Below are 23,163 nucleotides of genomic sequence, written 5' to 3' on the forward strand. Positions count from 1 at the left end.
AAGAACAGGACTGGAAACAATAGAGATGACAGCAAAAGCGTCAAGTTTTTTTCTCTAGTTATGATGATTGCATTGGCGTGGTTGGTGTCATAAACCATTTGGTTGACAGGATGCACCAAAATCACTTTTAAACTGTTTTAAACATGTTTGATGCATGCATGATATGCCTGGGAGTTTGAGCGTTTTGTCATAGCTGCTGTCTAAACTTCCTGATTACAAGGGCCTTTAATCCTTTCAAAACACCTTTTAAAACACAGGTTTGTGTTTTAGTACTGACTCAATTGGTACTTACTTTCGAGTAGAAGAACAATGGTAGACAATGCTATATCTTGAAAATGATCTGTCAGCCAACCTTTATGAAAATATGGTGGATAAATTCTTAATCTCAGCTTGCGGCAACCTTGGACCAGGGGCTCCCAATGCATTCCCTGCTGTACCCACTTATTTACACATTATAGGACCTTATATGTGTAGCGTGCTCGGGGCAATTATATATATCAAATATAAGGATTTATCTTAAACCTCGAATTAAGGGCACCACCTACCGGTATCTTAACTTTACGTTACAGTCAGGTAGGAAAACTGTTGAAATATTACGATCCTGGTATGTTAAATTAATAATCAGTTAATAATCAATTAATAATCAATTAATAATCAGTCTCATATCTCGCTACTTTCGTGAAGTTCTCGTTTGGTTGGACAGACATTACGTAAAGAAAGCATACGACACAATCTGTGATTATAACATATATATATAGATATATGAACTATTTATTAAAATGATATGACCAAAACATGAACCTTTAAAACAAACAGGAGATGCATTGAATATGGGTGATTATATAAAACACTTAGTGAATGGAAAATAAAATATGGGGAATGGGGAGATACTGGATGTATTCAAATAGTTTGGGTTGGCTGACTATTTGACGCTAAATACTGACATTTCGGATTAATTTATCATTCTGTGAAAGCCTCGAGACATCCATCAAACCCACTTTAAGGTGAAAACGGGTCGGTCTTACTGTGCTGAAGTTCTGCTTAGTCAGCTCTGAACACGGCAGCGGCCACGCGGGGTCCGAGGGGGTTTCTCTTCCGCTCTCTGGGCCTTCCTGGTTGTGGTGGCTGACTTTAGCGGACTTCTCAGTTGCTTCTTTCACTGGGAAACGGGAACGATGGTGCCGAGGGCTGTGGTTAGATGATCGAATCTTCTGAGTGTCAGTGGGTCCGTTGCTTCTCTGATGAAGTGAACTTAAGTTCACAGAAGATTAATAAAAGGTTGCTTGGAGTTGGTTTTCTTGGTAGGAAAACTTCATCCTGTTCTTATCTTTGTTCGGGTCTTTCTTTCTCGTCTCCGGGGTCTCACTGGGTTCTGGAGGGTTTCCTCCGGTCGTCCTCTGCATCGCTCATCCTCTGTCTTTCCGCTCTCTCCTGAGATTATGGGAAAACTCCCAAACTCTGGTGAGCTCTTCTCTTCTGCTCAAATCTCCTTCTGAAACTCTGGGTTGAAACTCTTTTGGAACAAGTGGCATGAAGCCAGAAACAAAACGCCTGAAGCGAGAGAACGAGAGCGAGAGGACGAGAGCGAGAGACTGTGTTTTTCGCGGGCTCCGGGTTTTGACTCTCGGAGGCGGGGCGTGACGTAAGCTTACACTACTCTTTCAGCCAATGATATGCCTGAACTGTGTAAGATGATCTGTTTTGCGTGGGGATTTCTGGATGAGACAAAGAAACGCTTATTTCTCCATTACTCCGTCTCATAGAACATTTGTCTCGGTGATTCTGAAAACACCACATCTTGTTAAGATATGCAGATTAAAGATATAACATAGACTTGCAATATAAAGACATCAAAATAACACACAACATAATTGATGATTATGACTTTCAAAATTCAGATGAATATCTATGAAATCGTGACATATGAATAGTGAACCACACAATGTTAATTTTCTGTGTTAACAATGGGGATACCAAACAAATACCAAATAGATACCGAAGGGACATCGTTAGAAGTTAATAGTTGCATATATCTTGTCCATTTTACTGAGTCCTCTGGGATTTAAATGTTCAACTAATCAACACTGCAGACCACTAGGGGGCAATGTGGTTCCATCAGGCAGGTTGGGCATTTTCAACCAAAATCAGTTCTTTGTCAATATTTAAGCCAGAATCGTACAAATTGTCTCTATATGCGTCTTGTGATCAAGCTGGAAACCTGAAAGAAATTGTATACGATTATCAAACACATTTAATATAGTTTTAAGATTCGACTAAAAGTGAGTCTTAGTGAAGTCTTCTCAGTTCGTGGGTAGCCATCTGGTCTCTTTCTCTGGTGGGAGAGGGTGTTAATATGTCAATTCGATTCATGGTGAAGATAAGATAGTGAGGTCTCCCACTTTTCCAACAGAGAGATCCTTTGTTCATTCGAGTTTTCCAATTTTTATGGCAAGTGTCTGTTGCTTATTTTTCACTCCCAAAAGCTCTTAAGAGGGTAGAAGGTTAACGTAAATTAGGCAGTTTCTGTCTCTTTTTCCTTTGTGGAAAGAAAATGAAGATCTGGTTTATATCCACATACGTAAACATCCCCCACAGGAATGTTGGTTTTGTCAAAGTTTGAAAAACTCTTAATCCACACGGGACTGTGACTGCTACATATGACAAGACAGGCTTTAGGAAAAAATAAAGGGATGTTGGCTATTAAGACCATAAACTCATCAATATCATTTTTACTATACTGTAAATCAAATAACCACATGAGATGCCCCTTCTGCCCATTAGGTACAATACAGGTTTAATATATTTCTATATAAGCCTATTTTTTTAGATTGAAAGCTGCAGCCATTTTTTATGCAGTGTATTGCTCTTAAGGCAACCTTCATTTCTTTTACCACTGATTCGTAAACTTGATGCCACATTAGCTCACTGTGCCATCTTGGGGTACACAGCTGTATTACACAAGCTACGGGCTGGAGCGAACCTGTTAACATGCTAATTTGATTGGGCATTCCAGCAGTCATTGAAATTGTTGACATAATGTGATGGTTGTTGTTTCTTCACATTATGATTAAAAAAGTATAGTTATTTTTATTTTCTATTTTTTGACTGATCAAAATGGACTAAAAAGCTCATCTTTGAAGCTTCAAATGCAAACACTGAAAGCCCATTTATGATATTTGGGGACAGCTTAGAGAAAACAAAATGAAAATAAAAGTAGAGGTCTTTTAGTGACCTGTAGTGTTTGCTTTGGTTCAAACCACATAATGAATCCAATATTTCTCATACATCTTGGATAGTGCACACCGATTTTCATTTACTGAGTGGGTTAACTCTTATAAACTCTTAGTTAAAACACAATTTTGCATATCGAGCAAACATGTTGACGTGTTTGAATTTATTTGTGTTTCCTCATTTCTCTCCTCTCCAGGTGAGTGTGGAAGTCTTGTTGGAGTACCCCTTCTTTGTCTTTGGCCAAGGCTGGTCTTCATGCTGCCCTGACCGGACCACCCAGCTGCTAGAGCTGCCTTGTTCCAAGCTTTCTGTGGGTGATGTTTGTATTTCACTCACTCTCAAGAACCTGAGGAATGGATCTCTGAAGAAGACTCAACCCCTGGAGCTAGCCACCCATCCCGCCGTCCCATCCCCTAACCATGGGCACCTCAAACCGCCGAGAGCTGTTACAGACACATCCCAGAGCTGCAGTGGAGGAAACTCCAGGCACAGGGAGAAGGAGAATGGCATCAGCCAGAGGGGGAGTGGTGAAAGTGGGAATGGGAGTGGAGGAAGCTCCAGTGTGGAAAATGGGGATCTCATGTTTGGGGAAAGAGGATCACTTTCTAAAGGTCAGGTTGCCAGCAGCAGAGAAGCAGGCTTGAGTAAGCCAGGAAGCAGGAAGAGGAGGTGGTCTGCCCCTGAGGGTCGACAAGTAGAAAAATCTGAGGAGGAGCCCCCTCTGACCCTGCCTAAACCTTCCTTCATCCCTCATGAGGTGAAAGTCAGCATTGAGGGAAGGTCAAATATTGGCAAGTAAAGGCTAGCAGGACTGTTAATAACCCTTGGGATTTTAAATATATACATAAAAGGATTCTACAGAAAAAAATAATGCCCATGTTAATGTTTCATTTGTCTTGGTTTTGTTTTCTGTTTTTTTTTTTTTTTTTCTGTCTTGAATACTGTACTGTAGAGGTAACCTTACCCTACGATGTATCACCTTACATTAAGTCCTTATAGTTTATAACGCATTTTTTTAATAGACGGATTTAATATCACATGAACAATAGGTGCAGTTTTGATGATTTTTCATGAGATGACTTATGGTGAGGGATTTGTGAAGTGTGCTAAATGTTTATTGGTGGCTCTGTGACACACGGGCACAATGCTCAATGACTCTGTTCGTCCACTCACACATTGCACAGCGTGTGACTATCATACCTGTGCGATAGTGGTTGCCTAGACAAAAACACAGCTCTCCCACCACCACTTACCAAGTGGCATAACATCCGCTGATCCTGAGCATGAAGGATTTGTGGATAAATCATGAAAAATGTACTTGTTGAATTGGAGTGTGATTTGATAAAATCTAATTTTCCAAATCTTTTACCATAAAGATTTAAGGTTATGTTCACTGTCATAAAGAGCTGAACCAGAAGTCATCGGTTAATGCCAGTGTGCCACACAATAGAGAGGGAACAACACTCACTCTGCTCAGTTTGTTGGCAGTGGAGTCTTTACTGTCATCTGTAGCATTTTCTTCTTTTCTTTCTTTTTCTCACCCTCGTCACCTTTCTCATCATGTGGTTGCTTTAAATGATTGTCAAAAACCTAAATTAGGGGTCATTTTTGTCCTCAGTTGAGCTCGGGTGGGTTAATGTTGATGCGTAGATGTGAGAAACTGTAACCTAATGCCTACAAGAGTGAAACACACCGAGGTGGTGAGCCTCACTTTAGGAAAACGTTAAAAGGAAGACTGCATTCAATCTTTGTATTTGATGAATTACTTTATATATTTTTTTTTAACCAGAAAAGCGGCGTGGGAGGAACGGAGAGAATCCTGCATGTCAGCTCTGAGAGGGTCAGGATGTTTCAAAGCACTTAACACACCTGTCACACTCACCATACAGCCAATAGACTTGTGTTGTCTCTTTATTTACACAGTACTGTATGCTTTTAGATTTTTTTTTTTTTTAGAATCTTTTTTTTTATTATTTGGACAGTGGTGGAAATTTGCAGCAGCACTTTGGAAAGAAAGAAGCTTTTAGAAAAGTGAAAAGGGCCATTCGGTAACGTGGGAGCAGATGTGCCATGGAATCACAAGTCAAAGGATGAATGTGACAGGTATTAGAGAATTTCAGGTGGTAGAGGGCTAGAGGGGGGGCAACAAAAAAAAAAAACATGTTGAAAAAATGAATTATAGAAGCGTGCAAGGCCATCAGGTTGCCTTGCAAAAACGTAGGGATAAGTATTGGAATGTGTTTTGACAGATTGGGCTCTGGCATGAGGATGAACATGGAAGGAAGGCTTTGAAACATCCCAGAGGTGTTCTGTACACAACTGAGATCTTAGAAAAATGCGCCACTTAATTGTGAAGGTCATCATTTGTTTGTGATGTATGTATGCGTGCGTGTGATGCAGGTGTCTGTCTGTCCATACACCCACACAAATGCTTAATGCAGACACAAAACAGTACGGACTATCTCTAAACTCATTGATCTTGATGTGTACTTTATGTGTTGATCCACATTTAGATGACTGCACATGCAAAAATGTTGGTTGCATGTTGTGTCCCTACTGCAAAGACACTAGTGGACTGACATTGGATTAGTGAACACTGCTAACAGCACACTTGTACTCAAAGTGCTCTGTGGTGTGTTTGTGTATGGATGGAAGTTTAAGAGTCTGTATTGTAGGAAAAAGATGAACTCATTTGATATATGTATATGGTTTCTACTAGGAGTCTTTACTTAAGAGAATCTTGCGATTTGCACATCAGGAGGAGGGATTTAGGTGGAGATGCGATCTTTGACGGCCCTGTCCTGAAACAAGCCCTTAACCATATAACACACTGGAGGAGACCAGGATTTGTATTCCTCAGCAGTAAGTTACCACATTCAGATCAAAACATCCGCTCAGTTTAGGTCAAAGTACATTAAGTAATTCAAACACAAGCATAGCTACAGAGAAGAATTCCGATGTGCCTGCCTACTGAATTTAAGCAAGGATGAACAGTTTCTTGTGTTGTTCAAGGAGACTCTCTCTGTGCTGTTGAGGCCTGAGTGTCCAGGGTGGAGGGTTAGGGTTCAGTTTTTAACACGGCCTGTGTTTAGACAGTCGGGGGTCTAAGATGTAGCAGTTACCTCATCAGATGTGCTTGCCTGGTGGGATGGACGGTTGAAATTTTAAAGCAGCAGGGTCAGAGGTTGAACATCCTCAAAGGCTTTTTGTGAAATTCTTGTTCATTTTCCTAGCTGAAGGTGTCATGTGAGGTAGGAAATAAGTTCTGATTCTTTGCAAGTTTAATTAGACTATAAATTTAAACATTTAAGAAAAAAAGAAAAGAAATGCACTGTTCAGTTTTTTAATCTGTCCTGTATTTCATCAGAGAAGGTGCCATTTAAGGTATGAATGTTCCTTATGTGCTGTGTCTAAGATTAGCATGTAAGATGTGACCTCTACAGCAACATGTAGAGGTTGCCGGCCCAGACGTTTTTGTCAGGAGACGATGGCTTCTGGCAGGCATATCTGTTGAGTATTAATCTATTTCTGCTCAGCCCTCCATATTCAGCTGTTGTTTTATGGCTTTTGTTGCTTGCCTCTAAGACATGGAACTGTCATATTTTCATCCCGCTGATGATAAAACAAAACAAATACGAGAGGCAACAATGTTTCAGGTGGTGGTAGTTTACAAAGGTGATTGCAGGATGGATATGTGCTCGATGAGGAATGGGTGAAAATGGATGCTGAGAGGGAGTGGAAAAAAGCCCCCAAATGAGATTTGAAAATGCTTTATTTTTCTAATGAAACATGGTTGTCAGATCCGCCACAGTAGTGCTTTTTAATTTCCCACTTTTCCTCGTGAAACAACATGTTCATGAGACGTAGTAATGGTTTTGCAATCCATACATGTGTGTGGCTGTGTTTTGTAAATGTCCATTTTTTGTTGTCTACCCTCCTAACGAGCAAGTGAAAAAGTAGAACTACAACATCAAAAACAAACCTGTCAGCCACTCAAACCATTCAAACTTTTACTGTTGATCAGATAAAACAAAAAAATGATGCCAAAGCCAAGTTATGCTGTTGTCGCTTTGGTTGCATTAGAAAGCAATAGTACAACTATATTCAGGCAATCTCCTTGTAAATGAGTGGAACACGCTCTGCAATAAACATTTAATCATAATAATAATACTCCAGCATTGCAATCAAAACAATTCCTCTCTGCCCATAGAGAAAAAAACAATTTTGTCTTTTCCAGAGAAATATTTTTCGAAGCTGATATACCTGAATGCTTGCTTGAGCTAACACTTTCCCCCTCACCGTGCAGTACTTCAGTATTTCAGTTTTTACAAATTGCTGTTGCAACACCAGTTGCTAGTTTTCAGGGAAGTCTCTCATATATGCAGTAACAGAAGATAACCCCCAAAACCTCCTCTGTCCCTGCTGGTCAGTCATAAACACTGCTGATAAACTGAAGGTGAGCTTGTGTCGCATGAACCTGAAGCAACCAGCAGGCGTTCTGACTCCGCCCAGCTCATCCTCGTTGCCACGACTCCATAGTGACCTCGTTAACTTTGTTTCAGGTACCCAATCATAGCCAGCCAGCCTCACAAGCACCTCCTCCAGAGGTGAAGCAATCAATTAACCCTTAACAACTGCTAGCTACCTTTCAGTGTGGCCTGACCTGGATATAGCAGGACTGGCCTGGACTGCCTGTTCCTCTGTTTCTCTTAAAGTCATCGTTTAACATCTGGTCTTTTCTTCTCAGTTAGCTTTTGTCATTTAGTTTAACATTTAGACATAATCTGAATGCAGCAGAGGGAACAGTAAGGTTTCAACATTTTCTGAGGGTTTATTGTCATTTTGATTTTGTTATGATGATCCCAAGTTTACCCCTTTTATCCCCCAAAATGTACCACAATGTGCAATACTTACCTTTTGTTCCCGCTCCCCCCTCTACCGTGCCAAGTGTATGTAGCATAGTCCGACTCCAGTGTCACCCTTTGTTAAAGGCTTTTGTATTTTGTTCTGTTGATGTGTGTCACATCTGTACAGCAAGAGTCGGGACGGTTTTGAGGAGAAACAGAACCAACAGCTGTTTCCTCGTAACTCTTTCCCCTCTGTCCATGCGGCCTTTGTCAGTTTGAGTGTGTCTGCACCATGTGTCGTGTGTAGTATGTGTTCAAACACGTATGAGTGTGTTTAACGTGCGTGTGTGTAGCGGAGTGTTTTCTCCTCTAATTGTCTGTGAGATTATAAACCCTGACCTTCAACGGTTCATGGTGAGACCCACAGGAAAAAGAAACCTCATTGCTAGTGGGGACCACTTTTTGTAGTAAAAAAAACAAAAAAAAGCAAAATAGAAAAAAAAACAAAAAAAAAAACAACCAACCAACAGAGATGCACATGTAAGTAGATGTAAAAGACTTGATAATGTTTCAGCACTTTCTAATCCTAGGACAGGCTCGGTCTAACCCCTCTGTCTCAGGCCGACGCCTGTCCTAGGGGTAACATTCATTCAGAACAGACAGAGAGAATGAGAGTTTAAAAAAAAAAAAAAAAAAAAGGGGGTGAACACTGATGAAAAAGAGAGATGGCTCAAGTTTTTGCACATCGCCTTGCCGTAACCTTGTGTTTATCTGTCTGTGCTCCATCTCACTTGGCGCCCGGCGCGTTCTTGGGTCCAACGGGCCGAGGTGTTAGGTGATTCCTTGGTTCTTTTCTACTAGGAAAAACCCTTCCTCGTGGAAAGCATCCCTTCTTTTGTTGTGTGAAGGTTTGTTTGATTCTTTTCCACCCCTCGCCAACCACGCTGGGCCATTATTCTGGTTTCATTGTGCTCTAATTTTGAGTTCTAATTTGGCAGAAGCGTTTGACAGCTTGGTTTGGTCATGTGGTGTGAAAACAGTGCGTGCAAACCTTTGCTTTGTTTGCATAATATTTTGGTGCAGGAGCTTTTTTCCGTTTTTTGGTCTCCTTGTAGCACTCAGTATAATGTCAGGGGACTTGAAACTATGTAGAGAATGTGTCATTGTTGAGTTTCTATGACAAGCTTCCTCACCGGAGGAACACTGCTTATGTCATCTTTTTTTTAAAAATTGGCTTCTTGCACAACTTGACAAATAAAATGAATGTTGGTGTGTGAGCTTTGACTTTTGGATCAGAAAAAAAAGGCATGTGTGCTCTTGTTTCTTGATGTTTGTACTTTAATTTTTATTTTTTTTGCAAAAAGGATATTTTCTCTGCACTTTGTTGTGTTTTAAAAGTGAATAGAATTCGATCAGGATTCCACTTTTTTTTTTCATTAATTGTGTTTTTCTCTTTTCTCTTTTATTTTTTTTTGTATGATGTCTCGTCAATGTCCATAGCGCTGGATAACCAACTCAGGCAGAAAGAAAAAAAACAAAAAAAACAACAAATAACATGTTAGAGGCCCATGTAACGGTTTAGTTTCACCCCAATCAATTTACATAGCGGGCTGTTTAATATGGGTCATACAATATGTAAATTTACTACGTATAATTTGATATATGAGTTGATTTGATGAATAACAAATGTCTTTATTGACAGTTAACTATAAATTATTATTATGATATGTGTATTATGCTGGAGATGGCTTGGATTACTCTTCAGCGTACTGAACGTCTCTTGTCTGCCTCCCTGTGCAAGGCGACAAACACTTCAGCAGGGGACAGGCTGTATGCTTCCTGTAGTCTGACCCCTGCCCACTGCCACGGATGGGTTGGGGCTCATCTTGTCAACGACAGCTCAGCTGATTCCTCCCCTCTGTTTTGAGCTCACAGCTTGCAACCAGTCTGTCTATATGTTTCTCTGCTTAACCTGCTCCACCAAGTACTAAACTGAAACTTCACTGGTATATGAGGTGGTGGCAGAGAAGTGGACATCGGCACAGACCTGCATGGACAGTCTGACCTGCAGCGGGCCACAGCAGATCCCAGCCAACTTGTTTGTACTATATTGTACTCACCAAGTCCCTGTGTCTCACTACCCTTTTCCTCTATAGCCATGGAGAAACCCAGTTGGTGTATGTATTTGACATCTGTACAAATGCACCTCTTTGAAAAAGAAAATGAAACCTTGACATATCTGGAGTAAATGGGCATACTGTGTCGTTATTTTCATTTCAGCACTCCAATATATACGGAAAATGGTGAACAAAAATCCTGAGTTTTCATGAACGACACAAAAGCTGCTTTTAAACTGGCACTTCTCTGTAGCTTAATCTTTCCTCTGCTGGTTTGACTGAGTGCTGCAATTCAGCTGTTAATGTCCCCCTCTACTGTTTATTAGGCTCTACGACACACTGTTACATGTGAAGTCTGATTCGCAGACGTGACTGGGGTTGGTATTGTTATAACAAAAGCAAACGCACTTTTTTTCTTTTTTTTACTTAAGAATCAACAGGAGCTACAAAAACACCAGGATGTTCATATTGATCTAAATATTTTCTGCGGGGTAATCTCTCTTTGAGGTCACTCTACATGGTCAGCTAACACTAATCAATATAACTGAGACATTTTTAATATACTTTGTCAGAACATTTTCCATTCCTGATTCGTATAGAATTTCAGTGGTCGAACAGTACAGGCCCTCCCATATCATATTTTTTTAACTTAGAATTAAAGAAAATTCTCCCAATGAGGCTCAGAGTTGCTGGAGTCAGTTAAAAAAAAAAAAAAAAGCTCAATCTAGCAGCCTGGAGACCAAATCATTAGCCGTACAAGGTCATCAGACACTCAGGTAGTTCCCTCCTGTCACTATCTATGTTGGAGTACTGTGTAGTAAATATCACAACGTCATATAAGACTTCTTTGTTCACAGAAGATAGAACTAGCAAAAATCTGAGGCCTTCTTCAGCATCCAAGGTGAAATTAACAAGATAGTAGGAGGCCTCCCCAAGCACACAGTGCTCCTTGATCTTCCAACGCCTGAAAAAAACATTCTTGCACACAGTACTTCTTTTCTTATATAGTATAACCTTGTGATATTTTTCTAACACACGTTTTCAGGGAGTGCCCGGTCTGGACTACAGACAGGCCAGTTTATCCTCCAGAATCTTTCACTAAAAAGACAAACTGTTGTAATCGGTGCTGAATGTTTTTTGTCATCGTCTTACTGAAGTAAGCAAAGCTTTCTCTAAAAAACCCTCTAAAAACCCCAAACAGTGTTATCTGGTTGGCAGCATATTTTGTTCCAAAACCTGTATATATCATTCAGCGTTAATGGCGTCTTCACAGATCTTCAAGTTGCCCCTGCTTCATGCACTTCTACACCCCTTTTCTTTAGGACTATTTTCTGTCAAATATATTCTGGTTTTATTTACATACGACACATTATCCCAACTGTTTTGGAAACTAGATTCCTCGTTCGCTGCCGATATTTCTTCTTCTCTTTCTGGCAGGTCATCTTGCTTTCAAATACGTGTCATTGCTGCCATCTTAATCATGTGGGAGAAGTTCATATCTTGTTTTGATGGAAAAACTCAAACGGGCAAAAGCAGATAGTTTGACAGTTTATTGTCTGTAAAAGAAATGACATATTCATAGTTTTTTGATCATTTGCCTTCGTGCTCCAATTTCACTACAATCCACGATGAACCTGTGGTGTTGAGAGTGCAGTGTGTATCTTTTTAATTGATAGTGTTAATTTACAGGACCATCTCCAACAGGATCTTTTCATAAAGTACAAGAGCCACTGATCAATCCAATAAAAGGCACAAATCTTGTACACGCTTCTTTTAAAATGCCAGGCACAGTGGAAGCAGTGAAGGTGACTCAAATGCGACTGTATTAAACCAGCTTTTTTCTCAAATAAGAAAAATGTTTTTACTGAAGACCTTAACATCTTCATCATAGACACCCCCCCCCCCCCCCCCCCCCCATGACATAAATTCACACAGATGCAAACACTCATAGGTTTATGTCTTAAGGAATGTGACTGCAGATGCTGGAGAAGCTTCACACAATGATGAAAACCAATGAGGGGATGAGCAGAAGGTTCTGCATGCAGTTTCTGGCAACAGGATTTCTCCAAAGACAATCAAAGGGTGGAGGCTCTGAATCATGCATACTGATTTTGCAAAAAATAATTCCAAATAATCCCTACCCTCCTTTTTACGAGTGTGTTTACAAGATGTAATTCCCTCAGCTCCCATTCCCGTTAATTCTTGATATGTTGTGAATGTTGACTATATTTTGTACTATACACAGAAACGAAAAGACTGAAAGATCTTATTTGTAGAACACATTCATATTACACTATCTGGCTCTTTTATCCCATTTCTCAAAACTGGGAAGAATTTATCAAGCAGGTTATAAGTCAAGCATTACATTTGCACATTCCAATCTAAATTCATATTTTATGTCTAAATACAACGCTAAATTATAGTGTCTGTTAGCATGTAAACACAGTTGTTATTAGGTTGAGCAGATTTGAAGACTGCTCGTCAAACTTATAAGAACCTGCAGGGTTTCAAAGCTTTCCAACGGCTGATATCCTGAGAGAAATGAGGTGAAGTGTACCTATACAACAGGGTCCTACTGTTTCACATGTGGACTCTGCATAGACATGCACGCTACATATTATGCAGCCAACAGGTGTGTTTGCATTTGTGTCTGGGAGGATACTCTCTCCTAAGTGAACATTTGGCTCGACTGTTGTGTGACCCGGATAAAGGTGGTTCTCCGGCTCAGCTCTTTGAGTTTAGCGGCCCCCACGTAGGTACATGTGGAGCGGAGCCCCCCCAAGACGTCAAGGATGGTGTTTTCTACATCTCCTTTGTAGGGAACCTCCACTGTCCGCCCCTCAGATGCCCTGCGAGCCAAGAAAAGAAATAGTAAGTAGACACAAAGATTTTAATAATAATAAGCTCTTTGCTGTCTCCTGTCTGCCGCTTTCCAAAAGCTATTTGTCCAAGCTGTGAAATATGCATTAGTGATTTTTTTTTTTTTTCTCCAAAGGTAGAGATGCAAGTTTACATTTTAAGGGTGCCAAATATTCTGGTCTGGACTATATTGAAGTCAAGTGACAGTCACAGCACAAATAGGAATTTCCAAATCAAGTATTGTTCAATGAATGATGGGGGTAATAAAAATGATCAAATCTCAGCCATGCATTTCAGGGACGACTCACCTGTACTCAGCTACTCCGCCCACATATTTCTTCATGGCTGTGTCAGAGCTCATGCCGTAGAAGAGTTTATACATCTTGCCATTCTTCTCAATGACTTGTCCGGTACACTGGTCGTGGCCCGCGAGCATCCCACCCATCATTACAAAGTCGGCCCCGGCGCCTGAGGAGCAAAGGGAACAACAGGGGAAGTGGTTATTTGTGTGAAACACCCCAGCAGTGTGAGGAAACAAAGACGGTGGGCTGATTCCTTACCAAAGGCCTTTGCTACATCTCCTGGGCAACTGCAGCCGCCATCCTAAACAGTAAATGTTTATTATATCATAAAATACATAAAGGTTATTGGTTCACACAGACCGTTTATTTCATCATACCCAGAAGACTGAGGCTGCCCTCTACTGGCTGCAAGCCTTTATTACTGTTATTTTATTGCACACAACAGTTGTCCCTCCTCACTATGTGTCAGTAGACGCATCCCAGCTCAAAACTCTAAGCATATGTAATTCATGCAATTATGTAACTCCGCCATGATATATCACCATGCATAGACTCCACATAATAACCATGGCTCTCTGTCCTTCAATTCTTTTGGGGTTACATTTGTACCAGGGTGTGACCTTACAGAAATGATGTGTCCTTTGAGCCCGTGAGCAGAGTCTGCACACTCGATAACAGCACTAAGTTGAGGGTAACCCACTCCTGTCTTGATCCTTGTCGTGCACACGGAGCCTGCAACACAGAGTTAGAGAAGTTTATGTTACATTATGTCAGATTTTTCTGTCCGTCTTATCGGTTCATATGTGCTAGTTTTTCAGCACCCAGGCAAATCTGTGTTGATTTAGACTCTTCAGACACACTCAGACAGTCAGACACACCCACCTGGCCCAATGCCCACTTTGATTATGTCAGCACCAGAGAGGATGAGCTCCTCAACCATCTCCCCTGTTACCACGTTTCCAGCCTGCAACACAGACAAAATGGATTCAAATTAACAGGCTAAGATGTCACTACATCCCATTATTCACCTGCAACCAAACTACAGGTCGAGGTGGGGTGAAGTGTCTTTCTTACCATGATTGTGTGTTTGGGAAATTTCTCTCTCACTGTCTTAACAAACTCCACAAAGTACTCAGAGTAGCCGTTGGCCACATCTAGGCAGATGTACTTGAGGGCAGGGACGGCCTCCATGATGGCACACAGCTTCTCCAGATCTGCACCGCCGCTCCCTGAGCTAGCAGCTATATGCTGTGGGGAAAAGGGACAACTTCTTTCAGGGAATGAAAATGTGTGTATTTGTGCTCCTATTGCTTAGAGGGAACAGACTATCTGAAAAAAGCAAACAGTGGTGATCTTACCTCTAAGCATTCTGGATAGCTAGCAGCAAAGTTTTTCCAGTCCTCAATAGAGTAGTGTTTATGAATGGCTGTGAAGAGGGTGTGCTAAAAATGGAAACAGCCTGTGAATACATATATACCCACATTCTGATTTTTTTTTTTCCTTCTAACTCATCATGATTTACTGTCCCCAGTTTTTGTTTCTGCATTTTGGAAACTTCTGCCACAGGAAACTGTGTATGACTTTGTGATGGAAAACACGATTGTGGAATTTTTTCTCCCCCACTCACCTTACTGAGAACTTTCGCCATCTCAAACGTTCCTGTGGTGTCCATGTTGGCAGCAATGATCGGGATGCCAGTGTAAGTCTGTTTGGAGTTGCGGAATGTAAAGGTCCTCTGAAGATCCACCTGGTGGTGAACAAGAGATTTATTGTTCTTTGAAGTTGACTGAATGTCTCTGCAGATTCTCCCTGCAGCTCATGTGGCTCATGTTCTTAGTCTGTGTGGTCTTATTGGGAATGCACTGAATCATTTAGGTCTAATGGTTAGCTTCTAGAGCTGCTGTCTGTAATGTGATATGCCATATGAAACAAACAGAGCTCATTGCAACACATGAGCTGCTCACTTAACAAGAAAGCTTTTGTGTATACTCATAACTCATAATCATGTTGTACGCATTAGCAAGAAATCACACCCTTGTTCAATTGAATGCCTTCAGTTTTTGCTGCCTCTTCCTTGGACTGATGTAACTTTTGGTAGCCAATATTAGCTCCTGCCAGCAAACTAGATCAGTCTAGTACAATCGCAGCTTTTTTTTTTCTACTTTTGACACAGTTACATAGTATTTGCAGAAATGACTAACATGACTCTCTTTGCTTTGAACTGAATACCTTTGTTGAGTGGAGCCACAACATTTATATGTAAAATAAAAACTGACTAACAGTATAAAGTAGACTATGACCGTCACAGTGAAATCATTTTCAGAGCCAACTGAAATTGGCCTCTCAATCATCCTAGCTCCGAGAAATAAAGTGGTGAAAGATGAGTGCATAAATAATTTGTCTATCTTTACGAAAGAGGGAGGTCCCACAGTGCAGTATTTCCATTTTCCTTCAGCAGAAAATACATATAGGCCTTTTTTTTGTTTTTAAGCCCAGTACGTGCCAGTGAAAAAGAAAAAAAGGATATCACCATATTTTGCCAGCTGTGGATGTATCACATGAAGAAATGCGCAAAATAAATTTATTTTAAAGGTTTGCGGCAATCTTTACAAAACATCTGGCTTAGTTCATTTGGGTTTACAACACAGCATTTTGAAAAACAGTAAATATGAACACAGTAAATTTCTGCTGTCATCTTTACTTGCCAAATGCCCCCTATGAAATAACAGAGCCACTGGTTCCCCACACTTAGGAAGCCAGTAGTTCATTTTTTTTTTCTTTAGCTTATCACCTGTCGGCATAAACATGTTATGTTACAGTACACGTGTATCTATGTTGCATACGGAATGTGCTCTGCTTGCCTGTAACACACACAGTCCTATTTTTAACAGTGTTTCTGAGAAGTGCCTCGTGTTGCTTGCGACCTCTCAGATGCCAACTCCCGCCCACTTCCACTTTCCACTTCAGATCTAGTGCCACCGGACTGGTATCATGATGGCGAGTCCAGTTCCAGTCCCAGATGTAGTTACGCGTGGTTAAGCTGAGGAAGTTGGAAGTATAAACAACCAGGTAGGGGATGTTTTGCCCCTGACTTTCGAATTGGTGGGCAGATAAATGATCATCTGTCAATCATAGCTTTCAGACCACTAATCAAATCAAAACTTATCAAAATCTTCTTCTATGCCCCTTACCCCATTCATATGTTTGCTTTGTTTATTTGTAGTTAGTTCATGTTTGTAGCTCCTATCTGGCAGGCTAGTTTTGTTTTCTTTCACCTTTAAGAAGGTCACTCCACTGTTACATGGCCCATGCTCACCAAACAACAAAGGCAGTGTACACCTGATAACTTACAGAAAACAAGCCAATAAATAGAGGCACGAATATAGAATTACACTGAGTGTCCACAGCTCAGCTTCATTGAGACATCCTTTCTAGATTATGGGGTTAAAGAATGTCATTGCTGCATGGCCTAAAGGTAAGTATCTTATTATGCGGCTTTGATCATGATGATAAGAGTTAAAGGCCTTTAAGTAAAATGAATGCTCTCCTTCTGAGACTGATCCTAGTCTGATGGCTCATTGAACTGTGGCTGCTGAATAACATCACCTACTGCAAGTAATTAACAGAACCAACCTCTGAGCGACTCTTTAGGCTGCTCCTCTTGGGTCTGAAAAGGACATCCTTAAAGTCCAGCTTGAGGTCTGCGTCCACTCGAGGCATCTTGGATGCCCAAAACACTGACGACCAGGATGAGGATGATGAGTATGCAGAGGAGACTTCCCTGAGGAAGAGTGTAGCAGCAGAGGTGATTGCCGGTCCCAAACCCCAACCACCAAACCCGAACCTGCAGGCGGCCAGCGTATTTATAGCAAAGGGGGGGGACCCAGCCCAGTTCTGGCCCCCATGGCTTTATTTGGGCCTGGACTTTCTCCCTCCCACTCCTTTCTGTCTCCCTCCTCTCCTCCAGCCTCGGCTCTCTCCCCTCTCTCCTCCAGCAGAGTGGCAGGAGCAGCGGTAGCTGAGCTGGCCCAGCTGTCCCATCCGCTGACGCATACAAACACACACACACACACACACACACACACACACACACACACACACTTACACACAAACACGGTAGCACTGCAGTGGGTTGTGTGCTGCAGTGCTAAAGAGCACACCTGCTGTCCGGTTGGGGCATTGCTTCCTTTGCTGCTGGAATACAAGATGGTGAAAGAGGGATGGAGGAAAAAAAGCACCCAGATAAAAAAAACAAAAAAACATAGAGGGTATTTTGCAAACTCAGGAAGAAAAACTATCACAATGCATAAGGATGTCAAGAAAATTTAAATGGAAAAGTCATTAATTAGTCCTGAAACTAAAGGAAGACTTGTTGTTTTTAATCACACATGCTAACCTCTATTTAGCTTTTCTTGATCTTTTGTGCATCCTTTCAGTTATTGAATTTATCAAATTAACAGAAGCTTCAACATTTCAGTTCAGTTCAGTTTATTTATGCACTGCCAATTCATGGTAAAAGTCTTCTCAAGGAACTTCAAAGAGAAAGTAAACAAGTCCAGCATGGTCCAATTAGAATTAGGCCAATTCATTAGTGTCCAATTCAGTCTAATTGATTATAATTGTATTCATATTACGCCAGTTCATGAAGAGGTGCCCAGAGACACCAACAGATGGCAATCAGTCTTCACTTTACACTTCACATTCAATCCCCCATCCTGAGCATGCATGACAAAGAATTCTCTTTTAATACGAAGAGACCTGTTATTGGAGAAGAAAGAACATCACAAAGTTCATGAAAAAAGAAAAGAAAAATGAGAGTAAAGAATGAAGAGAGCAGAATGAGGAGAGGATTCTTAGTGCCTCATGGGAGGTCCCCCAGCAGCCTGGACTTATGTAATTACAGCATAACTACAGGGAAGGCCAAGAGTCACCGGGGGGTCACCTGAGCCAGCCCTAACTTAGCTTAATCAAAAAGGAAGGTATAAAGCCCAAAGCCTCTTAAAGGTGCTGATTCGACAAGAGAGGGTTCTGATAGCTGAAGGCTCTGCCTCTCGTTCGACTTTTAGAAACTCTTGGAACCACAAGTAAACCTGCAGTCTGAGAGCGAAGTGTTCGGTTCGAAAAATATTGAGCCGTGATGTCTTTAAGATTTGATGCTGTGCTGTCTTATAACAGTACCTAAAGTGAAAAGCATTGGTCCAAGGACAGAACACTGTGGATCTGATCTGGTTTTTGTTGTGATCTAGAGTTATGATGCTGAGCCTAAGTGATTTGAAAATCATTTAAATCCCATATTCAAATGTTCAAACTAAGAAATTTGTTGTTATTTTGGAGGTCAAAACATTTTCGAGACTGTGGGAATATAGTTTAATAATCTACAGTCTGGATTCTCTGTGTCAACTAGAGAATCAAATAATCTGAGGAAAGCTCTGTATAAAAGGAGCAAGATTGAAAACAAACAAAGAAAGCATGCGGCCCTCAGGCAGCATTACTCTGTGGAAGACTTAAGACTTCTGAAAACCCTAATCAGTCAACACAATCTGTCAAATGTAAGTTAAAATGTTACAGTCCAAAGATATAAACAAGATCCACAAACATGTCCCCCCATGGCCTGGGGCCATTCAAGTTGGATGAATGTGAAGTGGAAAACGGTGCTGTGGTCTGATGATTCATAATTTGCTATTCTTTTTGGAAATCATAGATGCTGCTTCCTGTGGAGATGTTAAAGATCGGTGACTACCTATGAGCAGAACAGTTGTTGTGCAACCACATTACTGAATCATTTTCAATGACCCCGTGAGGTTACTGAGATTATAAGTCATTTCTTTTAGGTTATTTGAAATGGAATTTTACCAACAGTAAATGCAACAGGAGATGTTTCCTTTGGCTTTGTGTACTTTTGCATATCAGCAGATCCAAGAAGAAACTCTCCCAACAGTTCAATATCAGACCACTGGATGTCAGTATAGTCAAAGAAAACAGTTGCTGAACCACGAGTAGAATAAACACTGGGGTTAAAGTCCCTTGCTCAAGTGTTTCCTGGGAACAAGATGTTTCTTTGTGAAAAGCATGTGCTGAGGTGGAAGATGTGCTTAGAGCTTTTACCGACATAAAATCCCCTATTTACACAATGTAGTTCTGCTCTATTACAAGTAAATGACCTGCATTGATTGGTGCACTTGAGTAGAAGACTCAGAACTGAAATTATACGCTTTCTAGAATGACTCTTGCATGTAGTTTGATGCTCCTAACATCTGGAACAGTCTTCCAGAAGATGTGAGACAGGCCTCGACTCTGAAAATGTTTAAATCTAGGCTGAAACGTTTCTATTTAGCTGTGCATATGACAACTGAAAGTATTTGCACTCTTCGCTTTTAATTTAATTTGATTTAATGATTGTTTTTATGTTTTATTGAATGTTTTTATTTGCCTTTTGTGGTTTTATGTAGCTGTAAAGCACTTTGAATCGCCTCGTGTATGAGTTTTGCTCTACACACTTGCCTTGCCTAAATGTAATTGGATTACCAACTGTTACTGATGTATTCATGGGAAATGTCACTATATGTTGCAGCTAGAACAGATGAGTTCATCTTTTTGCAATCTCCTACTTAAAATTTGTGTTGTGTTTGCATTTTGTTTTGTTATTCAGACTTTGAAAATAACTACGCGGCGCATATAAATGCAGCTTAATCCCTGAGATGTATTGAACTATCAGAGAATGGAATCACTCCTATAAAAGCACTTAAAATAAGAGTGGTACCTCTGTACTTCACTTTGTAACCAAGTTACCTTCCACCTCTCTTTGCCACCACCTTCACAGTAGTCATATTGTTACTAAGTTTAGCTTATTTGTATTCAGTCAGTGCAGGAAGCTGTCGTTCTTCAAAGCATGAAATGTAACTCTTTTTTTGTCTTTTGTCCCCCACACTCTCGCTTCCTTCGCTGAAGGTTTGTGGCCAAGAACTGCAGTGAATGTCATACACTGATCACAACTTTTCAGAGTGAACTCTGCATAAGCATTTAAATAAAGAAATCCTTTACGATGAACTTTGTAGAAAATGACAGACCTGAAATGATGTATAGAATAAGTGTAAACTGGTTTCAATTAAGGATTATAACTATTACAAGGCACCTATAGAGACTAATCCTGTTACTACAATAATGGCTGAAGCTGAATACGCAGACATCTAATCTTGTTCACTTTCTGTAGAACTGATTAGATTGGAAAGATCTACAGTTTCAGATAAGGCAGCTCCCATGTTAATAACCTACTGCTCTTTAACCCCTTGTGCAAGTCATTCTATACTGTACTGATAAGATGTGCTGAAAGAGGCCAGCCCTTAAAAACCTTTTCTGCCAGCAAAACTGATAAGAAGAGAACAGTTTGGCTCAAAAGTGTACTTCGTGTATCCCATGTCAGCCTGCCGCAGTCACAGCTGCTGTCTCAGGTGTTCGGCTGATGTAGGACAGAGAGGAAAGTGCAACAAGTAGCTCTATAGGCCACGTACACGCAGGTTTTACTGCTCGTTTGAAACGGGTCATCCTCACTGTCTCGCTCGTTAAGTTTGTATTTAGGTCTTATTTGAAGGTCAGAAATGTCCTCGTGCCCCATTTGCTGCTCGTGCCTGCTTTGCAAAACACGTTTGTTCTCTTATCATCATGTCACACCTTTTTTTGTATGTTTCTTTAGCCACACGCTGACTGAGTAGTGAGGGGGAAAAAAAAATGTTTCCTGGCAAATATTTTTACCTGGCTTTTATTTACTCTGCTGCATATTTTGGTATGAAAAAATACCAAATATAAATTTTTTGGTTACAGACACTATCAGCAGTACCACAATGTAAACAGCTGTATTCTGACTTGTCTATTAAATAATCATAGTCACCTCTTAAAATAGTGAAAGGTATGCACATGGAGAATGTGGCACCTTTGCACTTATCACCACACTTAACCTACAAGTGGGCATACAAATGATTCAAATTTTCTGCATTGGGAACATTGTGTTGCTTGGCTCAGGCCCACTTTTAGCGCTGTCAACTTCTGAGAGAACACAGATGCATGCGCACACACGTATCAACACTCACAGACGGGACTATCTGACCCTGTATTCATTCACCAGCTGACGATACCATAGAGAAGATGGCTCTGTCTACCCAAAGGAAACTTATCTCAGACACATTTGGAGGTGCTGTGTTTCGCTTGGCAGGATGTCACTGGGCCAAGCAGATGGGAAAAGCACATGGCAGTGGGAGGGTGAGGACATATGAGTATCTTTGATGTTATTTTTCTTGGCACGAGTTAAGATGATAGGAAATGAAAAACTAGATTTGCTTTCAGTCTGAGTGGCTCAGGTAATGAGGATGAGAACGAGTCTGGTCCATCAGGGAAGAATGTGCTGCTGAAGGACCTATGTTTCCTGTTTTGCAGCAGGTTTCTGTACGTTTTACATGAAACAAGCTGAATTGTAAAACAATGACAAGCTCAAACTCCAGAAAAGTGTGTAAAAGGCCATTCTGGTTTAAAAGAAATTCTGAAGAGTTACATTTTGACTTGCAAACGAACTGTCTGAATTGTTTCCCCACATTACTTTCCCTCATCGGTGCTTTAAAAATACAGCGTCATGTAATTTGTTGACTCTTTACCTAAAGCTACATTCTCTATAAGTCATGAACCGGCTCCCATCTGAACCGTTACGCTCTCAGAGAACAACAAATGTGGATAATCCCACCCGTGGCCAAATTAAAGTCACCAGATAACTGGACGTGCATGTCTTAGGTTTGTGGGCCCTGCTCCTGAAAGTTCAAGTCTGCTCCAAATGGTCAGCTAATGGATCAAGTATGGCATACATTCACTTACTGTCACATAATGTTCACCTCTGCAGTTCTGTTCTTTTAATCTGAACCGAGGTTCTAAGGTTTTCTACTACTCTAAATCAGTAATGTTGTTAGAAACAATTTTCCACCAGGTTCAGAGAGACTCTGACGCTGCCTTTAGTGTCTTTGTCTTTTAACCTGCAGCGATACTGGAGTTCAGGCAATTCTGCATGGCTGACCAACCAGAAACCACTTCCCAGTACATCGCTGCCTCTCAGCTGTCAGTGCCCTTGGAGTAAGTTTAATGGCACCGATGCCTGAAAGCAAAAACACAGATAAGGGGACAGAAAGAGATGCCTCCTCATCCAGAAGGTCATGGACCAACAGGGAGGTTCACAGAGTGAAAAGTCTGATCACTCAATAGCTTTTACACCCAACTCCAGAATTACAGTTCAGCAGTGTCTGTCAGTTCTAATCAGTGACGAGCCTTTTTGTACCACAAACTGTGCAACTTTCAGTTCTCCCCAAGTCTGCAGTGGCAAATGCGACAGGTTGACCTTTTAATGCGAAATACCCATGGGGTGCTGAGAGGAGTTTGTATTGCTCATGTCATCAGTACATTTGCCTCTTATAACAAAGAATCCATCCTCTGAGTGTCCTGGCATCAACCTGTGTTCTGGTTGGATCACACAGACAGAAAATCCTGTTGCCAGAGTTTACCGTGGTTCACGTAGTAAACACTAAGATTTATTTTGAGACCTTTGGAGTGGTACCAGCATTGTAGTACAGAACCTCCTGTTTCTTCAGTCTTGTGTCCTCAAAACACAAACATTAAGCTTAATAACTTGGCACAAAGTACAGAACACTCCGTACGAGCCCTGGTTTCCACTGGGGTTCAGTCATAAGGTGCGAGTGCTGTCAGACAAAAGGAACAGTCTCAAGAAGTCACGGGTGTTTTTTTTTTTTGTTTTGTTTTTTTTAAAAACAACTTTAT

The 23,163-nt window shown here is 40.9% G+C and overlaps 2 protein-coding genes across 3 annotated transcripts in view; one reads left to right on the top strand and one right to left on the bottom strand.

The window, feature by feature from the left end:
* Positions 1 to 10,333, top strand: part of atxn1a (ataxin 1a) — a 95,001-nt gene extending 84,668 nt beyond the window's left edge. For both annotated transcript variants that reach the window (XM_075450167.1, XM_075450168.1), the window contains one exon: positions 3,428 to 10,333. In XM_075450167.1, the coding sequence (XP_075306282.1) occupies positions 3,428 to 4,030 (603 nt within the window). In that variant the 3' untranslated portion in view covers positions 4,031 to 10,333. The remainder of the gene's footprint in view (positions 1 to 3,427) is intronic.
* Positions 10,334 to 11,730: 1,397 nt separating this feature from the next.
* On the bottom strand, positions 11,731 to 17,161 carry gmpr (guanosine monophosphate reductase). The gene is made up of 9 exons (XM_075450046.1): positions 16,990 to 17,161; positions 14,984 to 15,103; positions 14,715 to 14,798; positions 14,431 to 14,604; positions 14,239 to 14,320; positions 13,982 to 14,088; positions 13,615 to 13,657; positions 13,363 to 13,522; positions 11,731 to 13,044 (listed from the first exon to the last, which is right to left on the bottom strand). Exons 1-9 carry the CDS (start codon positions 17,074 to 17,076, stop codon positions 12,864 to 12,866), a joined length of 1,038 nt encoding a protein of 345 aa, XP_075306161.1. The 5' UTR covers positions 17,077 to 17,161; the 3' UTR covers positions 11,731 to 12,863.
* Between the last annotated feature and the right edge of the window lie 6,002 nt (positions 17,162 to 23,163).

Source organism: Odontesthes bonariensis, chromosome 18 (assembly GCF_027942865.1).
Source record: "Odontesthes bonariensis isolate fOdoBon6 chromosome 18, fOdoBon6.hap1, whole genome shotgun sequence".
Taxonomy (NCBI): domain Eukaryota; kingdom Metazoa; phylum Chordata; class Actinopteri; order Atheriniformes; family Atherinopsidae; genus Odontesthes; species Odontesthes bonariensis.

Excerpts from the sequence above, each read along its gene's own strand:
- gmpr (XM_075450046.1), bottom strand. The coding sequence starts at position 17,076 with ATGCCTCGAGTGGACGCAGACCTCAAGCTGGACTTTAAGGATGTCCTT. Across the intron at positions 14,605-14,714 it reads GCTATCCAGAATGCTTAGAG|CATATAGCTGCTAGCTCAGG; the intron begins GTAAGATCACCA and ends TTTTCCCCACAG. Across the intron at positions 13,658-13,981 it reads TCAAAGGACACATCATTTCT|GATGGCGGCTGCAGTTGCCC; the intron begins GTAAGGTCACAC and ends TTTACTGTTTAG.